The sequence below is a fragment of the Triturus cristatus genome, chromosome 4_2 (assembly GCF_964204655.1).
Source record: "Triturus cristatus chromosome 4_2, aTriCri1.1, whole genome shotgun sequence".
Taxonomy (NCBI): domain Eukaryota; kingdom Metazoa; phylum Chordata; class Amphibia; order Caudata; family Salamandridae; genus Triturus; species Triturus cristatus.
The window spans coordinates 183,914,506-183,934,101 of NC_140586.1; the positions used below are offsets into that span (position 1 = coordinate 183,914,506).

The following is a 19,596-nucleotide window of genomic DNA, read 5'->3' on the forward strand; positions in this document are numbered from 1 at the left end:
GTTATTGCTCGCAAAAGTCTGGGGAAATCAGACTTTGCGCTTATTTGAGGAGTCTCAATGCAAATATCTTCATACATTGTCATCCTCTTCCTAAGATACATGAACTGCTAGCTAACTTAGGTAGCTCCAAGTGGTTTTCACTTATTGATTTGTGGTCTGCCGATCACCAGGTTGCTCTGAGCAAAGACTCACAAGAACTTACTACATTCGTTCCCCCTTTCGGAGCATACAAGTACCTGAGATTGCGATTCGGCCTGGCATCCGCCACAAGCGTCTTTCAGAAGCTTATAGACCATCTGTTTGGCAATCTCAGGGGTGTTCAGGCTTATCAAGATGATATTCTTGTTCATGCTGACACCCTGGAAGAACACAATTGTTTACTAAGTATAGATTTGGATACTTTTTTAAAGAAAAATATGACAATCCAGTAGGATTAATGTAAGTTTGCCACGAATGAGTTAAATTACCTGGGTCACACTATTTCTAGTTCAGGTATAAAACCTACAATGTCACTCATCAGAGCAATTAAGAGGCTAAACTACCCTCTGACTAGGACGCTTTACGCTCCTTCCTAGGCCTAGCAGAATATTATGCCAGGTTTGTTCCCATGTATGCTCAAACCGTGGAACCTCTCCGGTCTTTACTAAAGAAAGGAACCAAATACATATGGTCCCAAGATATGGAAGCTTCCTTTCTTGAGGTCAAATTACTCATTGAACAAGCCCCCGCTTTGAGTGCTTTTCAAGAAGGTCTCCTATCTATCAGAACTGTTGACCCTAGCCAAACGGGTCCTGGTGCTATCTTAAGCCAAAAACAAGGAGGTGTGGAAAACACTATTGCCTTTTCGTCACATGCTCTCAAGCAGTGTGAGAAACAGTATAGCACAATTGAGCGAGATGCTTTGGCTTGCGTCTGGGTGGTCCACAAGTTTAAAATGTACATTTGGGGTCGTGAGTTCATTCTTCAAACTGACCACAAACCCCTTGTGCACATTTTTACAAATGGCAAAAATGATAATTTGTTGGCACGTGTAACAAGATTGGTGTCCAAATTACAAGAATTTGTTTTTGAAATCAAACATGTCCCAGGTGGTAAGAACTTCTGGGCAGACTACCTTTCATGCATGCCTGAAAGGTAGTCTAAGAAGGAGATTATTTTGTCGATGATGTTGTAAGTGTGGCGTCTGTGGATGCCATCAACCTTGATTTGTGTTCAGGTCTGAGTGAGTCGGAGTGGTCTTCTGCTTGCAAAGAGGATGAGACTTGGGTTAAAGTCTGCCAGTATGTTGTTCAAGGTGGGCTAGAAAAAAGGATACTCACTGTTTCTCTGAAGTCTTATTCACAAGTTGCTGACAATCTGCCCATAGACAATGGCGTGCTCATGAGAGGGGTTTTGTTTGTACCCCCAACAAAGGTGTGGGATTCCATTATTAAACATGCTCATCAAGGGCATTTAGGGTCCACTAAAACCATAATGCAATTCAAGCAATACTATTGGTGGCCAGGGATTGATGCTCAGGTAAGATTTTGGATTGATAAATGTCCTGTATGCCTCACCTCGGACAAGCATTGGAAGACACATAATATTCCTTTGCATCCTGTAGATTTCCCCAATGTGGTTTGGGACAAATTGGGCTTAGACTTTTCAGATCTGTTCATTTTACTACCTTTCAGATCTGTTCATTTTACTACCTGATCATATCAAGTATTTATTGTTATTGATTGACTATCACTCTAAATGGATGTATTTTTCTTTTGTGCAATTTGCAGATTCAGCCATTGAATTCGTAAGGCAAGTTTTTTACACTGAAGGTTCACTTAAACAAATAGTTACTGACACCGGTTCACATTTCATTTCTGAGCGCATGTCTAAGTTTATTGTACAGAATGACTTTTCACACTTACGTACTCCTTGTATGCACCTTCGTCCAATGGCTTAGTCGAGAGAGGCAACAGATTAATTAAGGAAGGTGTTAAAACTGCACTGGCTAGTAACATGGATGTTGGCATGTTTCTTAAGCAGAAAGTGTGGTGCTATAACACTTCACCACATTGCACTACAGGCGTTACACCTTTTTCTTTGCTTAGAGGTAGAGAGGCCCTTACTAGTTTATTTCTTTCCTGGTTAGGTGAACGATTGAACATCGTTAATCCTTCCAAAGGGACAATTTTTACCAAAGTCTCTCAAGCTCAGACCAACATGAAAAGATACTTTGATCAAAGGAACAGTGTAACGTCTCAACCATTTTCTGTGGGTGATTGGGTACTTATTAAAAGCGCCCATGAAAGTCACTAAAGGTCAATACACCTATTCTGTTCCGGTTCAGGTGGAAAGAGCTGGCAAAGCTTTAGTCCTACTAGCAGGTAGAGGTTGGTGGAATAAACATCAATTGGTCATTTTGACTCCCGAGCAAGCCAATATCATCATTAACAGGTCTAAACCTATTCTTGAGTCTGATTGTGCCACTTGGGTGGAGCCATCTAATTTGGCGCAATCGGCTTCATCTGAATTTCACGCTTCAACTTCAACTGATGAGGGTGTTTCAGCGGACTCTGTTGCCACATCCAAGTTCCGTCATGTAAAACTGCCTTCTAAATTAAAACATTTTGTGATGTATTGATTCGTTACTTATTACTGTACTGATTTATGATTGTTGACATGTTTTTCACTTATCTATTATTTTTGCTCTTCTGTGTTTTGCATTTTTGTAAGGGGTGGAAGGTGATGTAGTGGTTACATACTTTTACATTTTTTTTTTGAGGACGCGCAGTCTTAACCGCGCACTCTTGAATGTTTATTCTTGTGTTTCTTTGGTGTTCCTAGGCGATGGTCTGGTTCCAAGGCAGTTACCCCTGCTGCCTGAGAGCATCGTGGGCTATTTACAATAAATCTACGTTCAAAGGACCATGCGTGACTGCTACAATTTGTCCTGTACATTTGCCTGCCCAGAGCCGGCAGAAAGTGTGAGTGAAAGGGCAAGTTTGAGTCGGGGACTAGTTAGAGTGGGGCAGTCGCGTGCCTGGGGGAGGGGGCAGCAGTCATCACGTGGGAAGGGGTGGTGATCTGAGGCCTCCTTGGAGGGAGGAATCATTGTATGATTCCCCATGATGCAGCAGGAGTTGGGCGGAGGCTGGGCTGATTTACTGCCCCATCTTTGCTTCACTGGTGTGCGTCTGAACCTGTGTAACTAGGCATAGAGTTTGCAGACCCAGGATTTCTGGACCTGGGCATTAATTGTAGGTGATAGTCTGATCTGAAGTTCTCACCCAGGTTGGATTACTCTCACTCGCAATGAAAGCCTAAATGTCCTGGTTTCAGGGGCCATAAAACTAGGCATTGTGGCATCACGTTTGATCAACGGACACTTACGCAATTATGACCATCTTTCTTAGTATAGTCTTTAACACCACGAACCTACGGGGGCTAGTATCCAAATGCAAAGTACCAGACTATATCAACAGTGCCCACCATAATCCGTAAATTCCATTTTCCCCAGCACAGGTCCTTCACCCTAATCATCTGGTGATTCCCAACCCATTCCAGCCTTCTTCTTTCCATTTCTCTGCAGGAGACGAGTGTAGGGAGGTGCGAAGATGGGGAATGTCTGGAGAGAAGTGTTGCAGTGTGCTCAAGCAGATGAGGGTTCTATTGGAACCCTTGTATTTTGTGGGATGATTGTGATTGCGGGTAAGGTGTGGATGCGTGTCAAGGGTGTTGGTTGTGGAATACTGTGGTCAGCCTGCATAGCTGCTCTATTGGGCCCTTTGAGTCTGATCTTCATTGCTCCTTTTTGTCCGTTGAACTGGGTCTCTCCTGTGGCCACCACACAAAGGTGCCTATAACCTCTTCCTGATCCATTTGCCCCTCTTGTGGGCTCTAGTGCGTTGTCTTCCTAGCCTTTTTTTCAGTTCCTGGTCGACGTGTCCATGATGGGCTCTTTAAAAAGGGACTTCCTTGGCCTTTTTCTGCCCTTTTATACCACAGAAACACTTCTTGACACTACAATAGACACCCTGTAATTATGATGGTAAAGTGCTCTCTTGACTTTGTGTTGGACTAACCCGCCCCTCTGACCTTGTGACTTGGCCAATTACGATTCTGGTTGGTATCGCCCATCCGATTGGGGCTAACCTTATTTTTTTTTTAAATCTGTGGTGGGTGGTGTTCTTTATGCCAGCTTTGAACTGCCAGCTTGATAACTTTATAAATATTGATGGAAACCCATCCCGATAACCCTGGTGTCTGTCGTGAAGAAATACTCTGTACTTAGGTTCGTTTTAATGAATACTTGAACCCAGTAACAGCACTGAAGAGATGCGTACAAAGACCTCCTCGCAGCTTGTTGCTCTCTCCTCTGGTGGCCTCATAGTATTCCACAGCTCGAGGAAACACGAGCCTTGGAACCCCATGAGCTCACTAGCAGACTCGAGCTAACGTCATATAAAACTTTCCCTTACCTACAAAACACATTTTTTTTACTAAGGCTATAAAAACATAATAACTACAAAGAGGTGTAAGACCCCCACAATCCATTCGGTACATAAGGTTTAAGAAGATACAACAGGGTCTGGCAGTAAGGGAGTGCTGGAGAAATTGCACAACCACATGGCATGTAAACACATAAAATAATCATCAACGTTTAACTTTGACATATATGCGTAATATAATCATCCAAATGTTTTGGTTTGACACCGGTCCTTCCAGCTCTAGTGACTTCCCCACACTTGGTACCACTCATTTGTCCAGTGACCATCCCACCCTTGGTACTACTCATCTGTCCATCACCCACACAACTCTCCCCTTCCTTTACATTCGAGCTGGCTCCTCGTGAAACGGGAAGAAGACATGCACACGCCCCAGAACTTTAAGGTGAACGGACCAGTAAAGGGTGGGTCATTGTCTCTGGCTACTAAAGGTGGTACTTGGTGAGACAGACTTTTTGAGGAACCTACGTTCTCAATCCAATCATACTTTAAAGGTCGAGCATCTACCTCCGAGTCAAGACTAGTATCTCTGTTGCCCTCTTCTGGTTCAGCACTGCTATTACCTTGAAACCGTGCTATCCTATTGGCATGTCATACCTTGCCATCGCTGAGTAGAGCTGAATTACACAAAATTCTAACTACTTTAAGGGGAGCAGAACATTTACTTTCCCCTTTGTGTGTCATCCTCCCTTTCTTGACTTTGACAACATCACCAACACGCAAACACACCTTAGCTCCATGAGACTGGTCATACCTGTTTTGAGGTGTCGCTGAGCCAGCGCATGTGCTGCTCTGCGAGACATTTAGTGAGTGGCTCCAGAAAATGCTACCACACGCTTTTGCTTGTGGCGGCCTAGAGCTTGCTTGCGGCTACGCGCTTGCGCGCCTATGAGCAGAGGCACCATCTGGCTTTCCACGTCATGCTCATTAAGCGCATCGCACAATCACTTTCACGGTAATGACGCTGACGCGTCACTGCATGGAGGTCGCCTGTGCCTTGACATAGAATGTGTTTTTCCTGCATGCTTGTGTACTGAAGGCTTAACAGGACCATGTCATCCCTGGCGTTCCCTCGGGTGTGGGAGGTGAGAGGCCGAAATTTCAGGTGAAAACCACCTTGTTGGGGCGTGATGCAGCGTGATTGTAACATGGGACGTTGAAGACCGATTGCCCGACTGCCGCATGGGCGAATCAGTACTTTACTTTGTGCATTAAATGACTTTGTACACTCCCATTGGACCGTAAGCGTTACAGATTCAAAACTAATATATGAAGCGACTTTGAAAGAAACTGTTTCTTCTGCTTTCAAAGAGCTAGGAAAACAAGCAAGGTTTGAATATCTCATTCCTTCAGGTCAAATACATTTTTGAAGGGTGTAAAGTAGTCTGAAATATGTTTGTCTGCAAACTATTAACAAATTACACAGTACGATGTCCATACGACTGCATTCTTTCCCTGCCGCGTCACTCCACGGGCTTCAAAGTGGCTTTTTAATTAGGTGTGAAGCTTCATGTTTCATGGGGTTCATCTTTGAAGGGCATCTGGGAGTTGCAAACCTTGTTTTTAGGGGTGACGGAGTTTGCTACTGTATAGCTCACTGCAGTGGGATGATGTTAATAAGGCTAGTTGCGGCACCCACCTTATGGATCAGCCACCAGGGGACAGTAAAGCGATCTGTATTTTAACGGGGAGCAGTAAATCTGACAACTTAGCTTGAAGAGGTGCGGGGAGTGAACACAACAGAAAAATATGCCTTTTTTTCCCTAGTGGTACTAACCATTTGCGTACTACTCCAGAATTGCTTAATACTGACATCACGCTGCCTCCTTCGGCACATAGTGCTTATGTGCTTTAAGCCCAGTTGTCTGACTGCTGCTGAAGGACTCTTTGAAGTCATGAAAGCTAGCAACCAAAAACATGTTGCCTTATTAAGGACTTTATCCTTTCAACATTGCTGCATTGTGCTGCCTAATATGGCATTCATTAATATAAATCCAGATGTTGAAACTTATAATTGCCCTATTTTTCTCATTGCCCATTTTAAGAAAGAATCTCTGCTTGGTAAATTTCAACAGGGGAATATATCCCTTTCTTTTTTCTGTTGGGATCTTCTGCGATCTACCCTGTGACAAGCAAGTCTTGTGTCTGCCTTGGTTTTGCTTCAAAGAAGATGCCTGCATGAGGCCTATATGCCGATCAGGTGATGCATCTGCAGTGTTGCTGTAGGCAAAATGCGGATCAATAGGCACATGAAAATGTAGGCTACTTGACCTTGCACATCTATTTTTGACTCCTTCAGATGAAACCTGGGCATTAAGAGCACATTTGGTAGACCATGAAACACCCCACCATTACACGTTTCACAAATTGGGGATGAATCGCTTCTTGACCTTTTCTTGGTGTATTTAGCTAGGAAACTGAGATATTTTTCTTATACATATTTGTGCTGCATGTACAGACCGAAACCAATACTCCACTAATTTCATTTTTGTTTTTTCCTTGCACTGATCTCGTAAATATGCATTTAACATGCTCCATCAATAGCAAAGATTGAAATGGACCATGCCCACAAAGATTGAAATGGACCATGCCCTGAGTATTGACCCCTAGAAGCTATTTAAACCCTGCATCCCCCCCCCCCACAATCTCGCTCCTGCTACATTCTCTATTCTAGCTCAAAGACGAGTTTTCATCCATATTTTGGCTTCCCTTTTTTGTCTGTACATTTATTGTTGAGCTGGCTATGCCATTTGCAGCAAGTAAATCGGACTCTGTACTAAATTATAGGGATTATTTAATCTGCATCTTGGAACTTTGCCGGTTTTCTAAAAATCTGTAGTGCAGATAAGACCGCAGGGTGGTAGTACCTAAAATGTTGCTGTCTCCAGTTGAAGAAAAAGGTAAAACGTTGAAGAGTGCTTAAACCTCGATGGTGGTAACGCCCTATTCCTTGGCATCCCAGACTCTACACTGTCCCCTCACACCCCTGTAGGGCATCCTATATGCTGCAGCATGTCTCATCCAGGTCTGGAAGAAATATGATCACATCACCCTATCCAGTGGGAACTCAATTGGTTCCCCATGCTGGCCTGCCCCATCTTCAAAATCTGCTGCATCGTTTGCAAGATAAGGTGGGTGCCGGTCATGATGGCTTTGCAGACGAGCTCACCATAACTGGGCACACCCTCAGCTAGGTCACCTTCATACTGCAGCCGCAGAAGTGTTTAAAAAAAAAAAAAAGCATGGCAGCAGGCTTTTCCATTTATGTAACTAGGATCTGGGACAACCTCCCTGTATTCACAAGGACTACTATAATACGGCGCCAATTTAGGAAACAGTTGAACACGAACACCCCTTTAAAGAAAACTACATCACAATGCAGCAATAACCAAGTACCTCTCGTGCACTGTGTATTTTCCTTTGACCCTATACAGCGCTGCCTCTTCAGCTAGGTTCCCACTATATGAATACCACATACATTAATATACAATTATTCATGATAAGAATACACTTCTGCAATGTAATGCCGAGTTCTCAGATCTTGTTTTAAATTCTTACTTCTAATGATGTGATTGCGGATGAGTTGTGGGCTTCCCAATCAATGTAGAAGCCAAATGATAACTCTGACAAATGTTTCTAAGGTCGTGGCATTCTTCTCTTGAGCCAACTTATTGCTGCTACTTCCTGTTCTATCCCCTTAGGTTGACATCTCTGCTGGGCCCTGCCAACTCTTTCTTGCAGAAATGAGCACATCTTTCCCTCTTGCTGCTTTTTTTCGCTCCATTTTAGTGATTCTCGGGCTGCATTGGAACTTTGATCTAGTCTTTCCTCTGTTTCATCGCCCAAACCTGTAATTGTATCACTGGTGCCTTCTCCAGCCAAACATATAGGGGCAAAATGTGTTTCAAGTTCTACAGTCCCTCACTTTCAGTTTGGTTATCGGGCAGATCATTACTTAGTCTTACTTTTATTCTTTGTGGCACAATTTTTGTCATGTTTCCCATGTAGTGTGGTTTTTGGGCCGAGGACTTTTCTATTCCTTGATAGTTTGTGTCCCTTTTAGTCGTGCTTAGAAATGTCCATGCTTTGGTGAAGTTAGAATTAATCGGCTGTACCTTTTTAAAAAGACTTGAACAGTAAAAGAGGTAGTGTATGACCGCACACAAATACTTCAATTACTGCAGGCCAAATACCCACTGAAATGGAAAACAAAGCACAACAAGCTTCACCTCCGCTTGTACTCATTAGGGAACCTTAGTTAGCAGTTTGATATAGTCCATTTTTGTGGGGCCAAAGATGATTTGTATATTGTTGATCCTCTTCTTTAGTTGGTAGCTGAGCGAAAAAAACTGAATGTGTCCAGAGTCATTTAGTGCCTAACTGAATTATGCATTCCATCGGTCACTTTTGTGCAAAGCTCTGTTTTAAACTATCTAAGACTATTATTTTTGAAGTACATTTTAATCCATTCCATTAGGTTTCTTTTAAAAATCCTGATGCACATCTCGCTGTAATACATTTACTAAAGTGTAATTTAAAAAAAAAAGAATAATAATCTGGAAGGATACACTTCAATATTGGGGTGTGAATAAGGCTAAGAATAAGTCCTCTTTGGGTCCTATTCGATTTGCTAATGGGTTTGAGTCGTGATGCACAGCATCGCCGATGCTGTACAGAATGGCTAAAGAATTTAATAAAATGCTAAAACTTTTGAAATGGTTGCAGCGTTATTTTGTAGGTGTGTGCCTGCAGTCATTTGTTTCCTTATTTTTAGGGGAGGGGTGCATAATGAACAAGCATTGGCATAGCCAATAGGTCTCGCCTTTGGGACCTGATAAGTGTTTAACCATGCATCAGTTGATGTTGTTTCACCAAGAATATTGTGCTGCATAACTAAATACTTATAAGGTCCCAAATGCGAGACCTATTGGCTATGCCAATGTTTGTTATATTTAGTCTTACTAATCACAAGAGAATCTCTCACTTCCTTTGCAGACCATGAGACAGTTCTAGTACAATTTAACCACCCCATGTTGTCCTTAGTGCATGGGGTCTCACTCTCATCAATTCAAAAGGAGAATGCCAAGTGGATTCCCAACGTGTAACCCTGTGTGCACTCACAGTTTTCCTTAACTCATCCTGCCAATCCATGTGAAAGCTGGTTGCCAACTCAATCATTCCCTTTATCACCCTAATTGAAAGCGCTCAACGCTTCCATTCCCTTCTGGATGATAAAGGGAAGTAGTCCTATGAACTCTCCTAGCTTCCTTAATAAACGTTTTAAAAATATAGCTTACAAATTGACCTCCATTGTCTGAAATCAAATCCTTCGGTAAGCCTTCACGTCCTAAAGCTTCAGCCAAGACATTTAACAAGTTCTCTGAATACGCCCTCTCAACCTCCTTAACTTCTGGCCACTTAGAGAAGTGATCAACTAAGACCAGAATGTATTTCTGCAAACCATTGATATCTCTCACAGAGCCGACGACATCAATTCCCACTCTCTCCCACGGCATGCCTGGGATGACAATGGGGTGTAAGGGTGATTTGTGAGTAACCAAGGTCTTCTCTGAATTGGCACACTTCACACATTCCCTGACAACTCTTTGGATGTCCTTGTCCACACCAGGCCACCAGTAAGACTGCTTGATCCTGCATTTACTCTTCACAATACCTAGGTGACCCGCATGGCAAAGGTTGATTACCTTGTCATGGAAATCCAGAGGTGGGCTCAACCTGCACTCCTGAGTAGTAGACCATCCTCCAAGAAACGAAGTAAGACTTTACTTAACTGGGCTTTCTCTGGCCACCCTCCATGAATGTAGTCAACAACAGTAACTAACGCCTCATCTTGAGAAATGCACTTGATCCACTCATCGTGAGAAATACTGTGTAACGCTTTGCCCCTAACCAATCACCCCACTCAGTCTTGGCTTCACCAATGTTGGACAGACATGCGTGAAATCCTGGGAGACACATTAAGCCCCTTGTATGTGAGGACTTTAGTGAGAGGCTTATGGTCTGTTCTCACAGTGACACATGTACCCCACACAGACTGTCTGAAATGTTTGAGTCCCCAAACACACCCCAGAGCCTCTCTCTCAATAACTGACTACTTTTCCTCCGTTGGAGTGAGGGCTCTGGAAGCGAACGCAAACACACACACACACTGTACCATCCTCCTGCCCTTGGGATAAAACTGCACCCAGGCCTGTCCCCACTGGCATCCGTAGTGATGAAACTTTTGAGTCTAGGTTCAAAGCCCTTAAGGGCTGGAGCTGAACAAATAGCTTTTTTGATGTCATCTAAACGAAGTTGGCACTCATCAGTCCAAACAAATTTGCACCCCTTTTTTAGCAGCTTCCTAATGCAAAACATTTTGTCGGAGAACTTGTAGACTAACTTGGAATAAAATTCGGCCAGACCTAAGAAAGATCTGACCTCCTCTTTGTTCTGAGTATCAGGTGCTTTTCTGATGGTATCCACCAATTCGGACTTTGGACAAATCCCTAACAAACTGATTTCATTCCCCAAGTACTTTACACTCTTCCTCACAAACTTGCATTTCGACTCTTCCGCAGTCAAACAGACCCAATGTAAAGTAACGGTGCCCTCCGTAGTATTTATACTTGGGTCTGTTTGATACAGTTAAAAACAGGCAAAACCGGAACTCATATACCCTGCTTTCAGTGAGGAGGGTTTGTTCGTTCTTGCAAATTGAGTGAGTAGTGATATAAGTTAATAGTCTGGTCGACCATGTTTCACACCTAATTGCCCCCTAATGGATCCTATGGTGTTACATCAGGACCAGGAAAAGTTTAGAATAGAAAAATGTAACAAAGGGGTTTGAGAGAAACACACAATACACCCTGTTGTGCTAACCTGATTCCTAATAGGTGGCCACCTATTTTACCCAATCAGCTCTCACTACTTCCCCGCGTGCCACCATTAAAGTGTTGATTATAAAGTAAACATTTTGGAGCCCTCCATTGTCAATACCGTAGCACACCCCGGTCCTTTCAAGATGGCCGCGCATTTTAGCCATCATGGTCCATGATGCCTATTCTAGTTTTCCAGCTGATTTGACTTCCTCGTTTAGCTTGAAGGTGGGTCCTCTAAGCATTCCTCCCTTCATTTGCCTCCTGTACTTATACTGGTAACCAATAGCCACTCATTCTCTGTCGAGGGAACCGTTTAGGGCAGGTACGAATGCTAGGTACCAGGAGGCCAATGTGACTATATTTTTGTCTTACTTGTTTGAGAACTTGGGAACGATTTCCTTAAACTCCGGACCCGGGAGTATTTTTGGCTCGAAACCTTACCCACATTCCTCTTGTTGCTTCCTCCCCTCTTTTTACTCAAGGTAACCTTCCGAGCTGCTGTTCCCGCCGTTGAGGCATCCCTGGATAATATTTGGGTTAAGGTCCACGCTTTACATCACTAATAGTGTGCCTGTGTTTGCGCACCCTAAGTTTCTAAAGGGTGTCACAATGCTGTCAGTTACGCACCTCTAAGAATTCACTGCTATACTACGACACATTTAGTCTGCTACGAACGTGTATGGAATGCTAACACAGGTTGGATGTATAACACCTAACCTGTGACATTGCTTGCCGTCGTAGCGCGATCAGCACTATCTCATTGTTTTGTTTTACATTTATCTCTCTCTTTCTTTAGGTTGGATCTATACGTAGGAGTGGTCGATACCGATTGGGTTCAGATACGCCTAGACCACTTACCTGAATCAGGTTACCACAACAGGGTGTATTGTGTGTTTATCTCGAACCCCTTTGTTACATTTTTCTATTCTAATCTTCTCCTGGTCCTGATGAAACACCATAGGATCCATTAGGGACCAATTAGGCGTGAAACATGTCGACCGGACTATTAACCTATATCACTACTCACTCAATTTGCTAGAACGAATGAACCGTCCTCACTGAAAGCAGGGTATGAGAGTTCCTTTTTTGCCTGTTTTTAACTATGTGGAACGGACCCAAGAATAAATATTACTTGGGGTACCATTTACTTTATTCTTAATTCACCTACACACTCCGCAATCACCACTGCGGCGCTCCTCTAAAAAAAGATCTCCGCCAAAGCGCTCTCTCGCAGGGCCCGTGGGGGACTGCAGTGCCGCCCCCATGTGGAGGTCAACACCCAGCGATGATGCATGACACCTTAAGGGTTGTGTGTGGGCAACTCTCAAAATTGGAGGATTCCCTCAGCATTGAACCTTTTCTCATTGATAAAGATAGGCGTTTTTGTCAACTACTGTTGCTCTTCACCTATACATCACGCTGCCAAATGGGCTAGCACCTACTCATAGGAACAGTTACTCTCTAGTGATTAAGACGTATTACCTTGGGAGCACGGGTACTGGACCTTCTTTCTTAGCTCCCCGTCCGTCTCGTATTCACCCGAGCCAGATCCCCTCAGACCTCCCAATTTGATCCCATGACAAGAATATCTTTCTGGAAGAAGACAACATTCTTCATGTCCTCAAATACTTGGTGCATGAGACGTTGGAACATGGCAGCGGCAGATGCCAACCCAAACGGGACACGTTTGAACTGGAAGAAGTCGATGGGGGTGACAAAATCAGTTGGGTGTCTACTACTGTTATGCAGTGGCACCTGATGGTAAGCAGAGGTTAAGTCTATTGTAAAGAACTATTCCATGTTCCTTGTAACAGACAACAATTCTGAGATCCTGGGAAGAGGGAATACATCTACAAAAATGTTTTAAGTGAGCTCTCTTAAGTCCACATATAAACGGATCCGGCCATTAGCCTTGCGGGCAACTAAAAGAGGAGCGACCCAATCCGAGGACTCCTCACGCTCCATTATTTCATTGTCCACCAACTTCTGAATTTCACCAATCACCTTTTCCTTGACACTCGAAGGAATATTTCTCACCTGGTGAATACAAGGACAAGCGTACTTCAGAATCGTCTTGTGTGAGAAAACGTTCAGTTCACCCACACACCCAGTGAACACCTTGGGAAACCTAGTTACCATCTCACCATGCACAATCTCCTTCTTTTTCCCCACACTTAGAACAGGATCTGGGCTGTCCGCATCAAGTAGAATACCCAACACTCCTTGGACCCACAACCCAGGACGCACAGTCCTGTCGCAGACACATAAAGCTTGCATTCTGCCCGCCTCCCTTTAAATTCAAATAGAGGCTTGTGATAACCCAGTAAATCAATGGGCTCGCCCGTGTAACTCACAGGATGCACATCCGGTGTTTCTAACTTCTCACCAATCTTGCCCTTGAAGGAATCAACCCAGGTATTATTAATGATGGTGTACAGTGAGCCTGAATCGGCTATAGGGGTTACCAACACGCCACCCACAACAATCTTGCATACAGTCTTCAACATCATATTCCAAGCTCCCCCCCCCCCCCCCCCCCCCCTTGTTCCAACTCCTCAACTACACATTTCATAGATCTGGTTTTACAACAAACACATGCACAATGACCAGCTACCTTGCACTTGGCACACTTCTGCCCTAACGCAGGACATCTTTTATCATGTGCCAAATGTGATGAGCTACCACACCTGTAACATTTGCCACATTTGCAACTTCCACTCTTCCCATTTAAGGCTACTGACTTCACCATCCTTCACCATAAAGGCTTGTGGAGCAGGAAGATTCATTGTGGCCATAGCTAACTACAAGACAACTGAAGTAAGTATATGCTACCCTACCAAATCAGTCAAGTGAACCTACAGAAAGAAAACATTCATATATTTTTTTTAATTTTAAGTACCTTTATTTCAGCGAAAGCCACAATTCCCCCTTCAGTGCCAAGATCATTAAAGCACCCCAGCACTCGCAGCAACAGACGCAGCATGTATCTGTAATTGCCACAAAAGCGCTCGGGGGTGTCCGGTGGAAAAATCGTGTGACACACTGGGTATGCATGTCATCATGACAGGAACAAACTGGCTATAATTGAACCTCCGCCGGAGGTATAATCATGTGACACTCAAGGTGTGCGTGTCACCGTGACAGAATATCAAAACAGCCTCCTTAGAACTTCCACGGCTTGCCTGCTGGCTCAGCGCCTTCTGCAATGCACACACGCAAAGCCCTGCGTTTTCCTGATCGCCCATCTCAAAATGTCCACTTCAACATCTACGTGGCATGCGTTGCATGCGTGAAGACGTCGCATGTTCTCCCCTTCAGCAGGAAGGGCACCGCGTAGTTCTCCGTGCTACCACCTACGAAGACTTCACAAAGTGTATGATGGTGAGGGGCCTCACACTGACCACCAGGACCTCTTCGTGAACCCAACGGTCAACAGGCCATTTGAAAAAGGAATTAAAGTAAGGTACTTTATTCACGCACCTTCACCTTCCTGTCGGCAAGGTTCCCAATACATTTGTAGGGTTCCTGATTTCTCCTCCCGCTATCCCGCAGAAAAAGCCTTCTCCCCGGAGTGGGAAATCGACAATGGCCGTCACTGACTGGTAGGTTCGCCAGGGTTCAAGTCGCTCGTCTCCATTGTCGTGAAGAAAACTCTGAGACAGAAGTACTTAGGTTCATTTTATTGAAGACTTCAACCCAGTAACAGCGCTGAGGAGACGCATACAAAGACCTCCTCACAGCTCGGTGTTCTCTGGTGACCGCCTGGCATTCCACAGCTTGAGGAAACATGAGCCTTGGAACCTCGTGAGCTCACCAGCAGGCTCGAGCTAACGTAACTTAACAGTGTGCTCGGGGAGCTCAACTTTTTTCCACTTTTGCCCTCCTCTGGTCTCCTCCCACATAATGTATCTTCTTCCCTAGTGTCAATATCTTTCATGCTTCCTTACTTCCTGCTGGTCAAACCCCCGAGACCGACTCCTGAAAACATGCTTGCTGTGTCAACTACATGACTGTCTGGGACAAGAGATGCTGATAGGAGTGCGAGGAAAGCGGAAAACACTGTTACACGCACCTTTTGGCAGTCTGTATGTGTGGGGGAGGGTACAATAATGAGTGGCAGATGGTATGTTAGAGTCTAAGTGATGGTTTTGGAGACTTGGCAATATAAAACTAGGATGAGGGCAGGGGTGCTGGCTTAATGGACAGATTGCAGACGGAGAGCAGCTTGGTGCATGTAGGACTGGTAAATTGTACAGTGCGGGGATTACGTAATGGGAGTTGTGTGCTGAGAGTAAACTGTTTCGTGGGATGGGATACCAGGATACAATGAAAGGTTAAGGGGAGGCCCTAGTGTGTACATGAAGGTGTTGAAGTGGTCCTTTTCTTCATGCATTTCTGATCAAGTTTTCATTTTGGTTCTGCAGGGGGTGACCGACGTCTTGTGCGAGACATGCGAGCAGCTGGGATGGAAGCAGCCCACCAAGATCCAGGTGGAAGCAATTCCCGTTGCCCTGCAAGGTGAGAGCTGGGATGATGGCATTGGCCAGGCATGCAAGGGATACACATAGATTGGGGGAGTGATTGAGCATCTTGGAGAGACAGAGCTTGCAGCGCTCAGGGGGGGGGGGGGCAAGGAATCAAGGAGGGACATAGTTTGTATGGCCACATTGGAGCGCAGACCACCATTGAGGAACTGAAAGTGTACTGCAACAGAAAGGAAAGGGGCATCGAGGTGGCACGCAACATATGTGGACACTGGTGAGACGTCGAGCGACAAGGAGATACCAGGGTTGCACTGCAGAGTTGCAGCACCACTGAATATGCATGGCACCAGGGAGGGAGGGACGGACAGCAATGGGAACCAATCAAATGCGGCCCGGGACCTAAACGTAGCTCCAGTAGACCATCAAAGGCATGGAGACTCATCCAGTGAAGGAGGGCACATACATTGGATTCAATAGGGTTGGAAATGGGAGTTTTGGAAGGGACGGGACAGCACATGGATATTTGGGAGGAATGGTGGCTTCTTCAGGTATACAGAACGGGATAAGTGTATGCACTGGTGCCCGGGGAGGAACTAGAGCATGCACCTGCTTAGAGGGCAGAAAGTATGCAAGATCATATGAGAAACGTAATGACAGCTAGACAAGGGAGTAGCCAAAAAATTTGAACCATACCTTGAGTCACACCGGGCACACAAAGCCAACAAACCCGAACCTTCTTAAACTATTTCCATTCATATTCTTCCACCTCACAAATATCTGTCAATAATTGTCGCTCCTGAATCTTTTCATCCACCCATCTGCTCTTCCCTTCACCTTTCTGTCCATTCACTCATCCATCCTTTACCCTTTCTTATGTATGTCTATCCTTTCACCCAGGTTAGCCAGGGGTCTATCCATCTTAGCATTTCATCCATTTACTCTTCCTGCCTCCATCTTTTTACCTGTCCATTCTTCCACCAGTTCCTACTTTCACTTCTCATTCTTTCACGTTTCAGTCTATTCTTTGACTTTTCCATTTATTCTTCCTCTCACCCTTGGAGCCATCCTTTTACCCAGTCATCTATTGATCCTTTCACCCTGCCATCTATTTATTCACCCTTCCTTTCAAACGTCATCCTTCCTTTCACCTTTTTCCTCTGTTTCCTTTTTCCTTCCTTTCTCGCCCTTTCTTTTCCCTATGCGTTATTTTTCTCCCAATCCTTGCTTTTACATGTTTCTTTCTCTGTTGTGGTTTCCATTTTCCTCAACCTCTCTCTGTTTTTCCTTGTTTCATTCTTTCATCACTGTACATTTTTGCTCTAGGACCACACCCTTGTCATAAAACTCCTTGACATTGTTTTTTATGAGTATTTGCTGCAACCCTGCAGACAGGAGAGGCCAATTTCCTGATCCTGGTCTTTTCTCTCGTATTTCGGCAAGAAAGGAGGGTGTTTTCGTAACGGGACACTAGGGCCGGCCACCTTTGAGTCAAAGTACAATGTGACAACCATCTTAGAGCTGACGCTTCATTATAAGCTGCACGCCGCAAACACAGCCAGGCACTACACCAATTTCTAGAAAATGAAACCACTCCAGGAGCAACAGCAAAGTTTGAAACCAAGTAGGAAAAGCGAAGGAAGCGTGTTATATAAATTCTTTAATACTTTAAAATGCAATATCGTAGAAATATACCTTGATAGTCAGCAGTAGCTTCGCCCATGTCAAGGTCAAACCTGCTTTTAGATTGAGGGCTTTTTCTTACGTACAGTCTAATTGCCAATGAAACATTCCTGTTCGAGGCATGTGAACTGTATATCAATAAATCAATTAGAAAAACTTTATTCGGTTTTTGTTCGGAAAACCATAAAAGTTACACAAATACATAAAAACAGTTGTATATTAAAACATGATTTAAAAAGATTTTCTGTATAGCAAGATAAATCAGCGAAGTTAATAAACATGCTTAAATAGACAGACTTTACACATCCATACAGGTCCTAGATTTCGCAGATGCTTTTAAAAACCCTACTGTAAAAAAGATGCAGTCCTCTTTCAATAGTTGAAGATACACAAGGGCCGGACGAACCGGTCTAAAATTCATTCTTTTTAAAATGGGAACCAGAAAATGCCTACGGGGAATTTCATACAGTTTGCATAAAAACTAGAAGTGCAGCAGATCCTGCGGAGACTGTCCGTCGCAGCCGCAGGGAGCTAGCACTTGACCTCTGTTAAAACCCTTAAGTTTGGCTAGTAAAAGATGGAAGAGGTTCATCCGAAACCTGGTTAATAAAAACTTCTCGTATGTTGACAGAGACCCCATAAGATAAGGTTCTGTCGTCTGAGTTGTTTTAAGAGTTAAATACGTCCGAACACTAGGTTTCAGCACCTCCTGGGCTTCCCTGTCCGTTTTCCTTAAAGTCAAAAAGGCTATCTTAGTTAATTCCACATCCTTCTTGACGATGACATCAGGTTTAGAAAGTGGATCACCCCGCCCTATCCCTTTAAAACATCTTTTGATATACCTAAGCCAGGGAATGCAGGCAGAATTATCAAGGGACATACACTCTTTTAGAATCAAATGGTTGAGAGTTAAATCTTTGTTAAGCCAACACTTTAGCCAAAAGATATGGGGTCGCAGAGCAAGAGCATCACTTGGGTAGGGGACCCCTAGTTCCGCATCGACCGCTAAGTTAGAGGTTCCACGCGGAACACATAATAAGCGTTTCAAAAAACCATTCTCCACTACCTGAAGGGAATCTGCGGCAGTATATCCCCAAATTTCACTACCATAGGTGGCTATGGCCAAGCTTTTGGCTTGATAAACTTGCAACATGGCTCCTGTTTGTTTCTTCCCTATTTTAGAGGCAACATTGAAAATTGCTGTATTCACCCGAGCCAGATCCCCTTTTTTCCTCAGAATTAGGGGACCCCATTTAAGTTGGTCGTCAAAAAGGGCCCCTAAGTAGGAAAATATGTTCGTGCGGGGGATCTTGGCCGGGCCAACACTAAAATGAAAACTCCGTTTCGATTGTTGTCCCACTTTCATGACGTAGGACTTGGAATTATTAATTGCCAGGTCCCGATCAGTCATGAATCTGGAGAATGTGGTTAAGAGGGATTGCAAGCCCAATTCGGTCCTGGATATGAGGACAGCGTCGTCCGCATATAGCAGGACTGGGATGCCTCGCCGTCCTACACAGGGATAATCAACTCCAGTTGCCCTTAATGCACTATCCAGTTCGTGTATATAAAAATTTAATAAAAAAGGCGCCAGAATGCATCCTTGACGAACTCTCCTCTTAATATCAAAGTCCCTAGTAACCTGCAAATCCTTTGAAAACCTAACATTAGCTTTAGTTGATATATGCAGGTCCTCAAGAAAATTAACAATACTGTTCTCCACCCCCATTGCCCTCATGGACAGTTTGTCCCTGTTTACACAGTCAAACGCGGATGACAAATCCATGAAGGCAAGATGGATAGTTCCCGGGCGAGCTACAGTATATTTGTTCAAAATCATGGATAAGTTAAGCCACTGAGCAACAGTAGAGTGTCCCGGCCGGAATCCGTACTGGACATCCGACATAATCTTGTGCTCCTCTGCCCATATTGATAATCTCTGTAAAAGAATGCGTCCTACCACTTTAACCACTGAATCAATAAGCGAAATTGGTCTATAACAGTGGGTGCTATTTCTATTGCCCTGCTTGAAAACCAGGACTATAGTAGAAGAGGCCCAAGACTGGG

The 19,596-nt window shown here is 44.2% G+C and overlaps 1 protein-coding gene across 1 annotated transcript in view; it reads left to right on the forward strand.

The window, feature by feature from the left end:
• DDX47 (DEAD-box helicase 47) overlaps positions 1-19,596 on the forward strand; it is a 215,686-nt gene that overhangs the window by 65,112 nt on the left and 130,978 nt on the right. Inside the window, exon 2 of the mRNA XM_085601034.1 lies at positions 15,790-15,883. Within this exon, the coding sequence (XP_085457160.1) occupies positions 15,790-15,883 (94 nt within the window). The remainder of the gene's footprint in view (positions 1-15,789; positions 15,884-19,596) is intronic.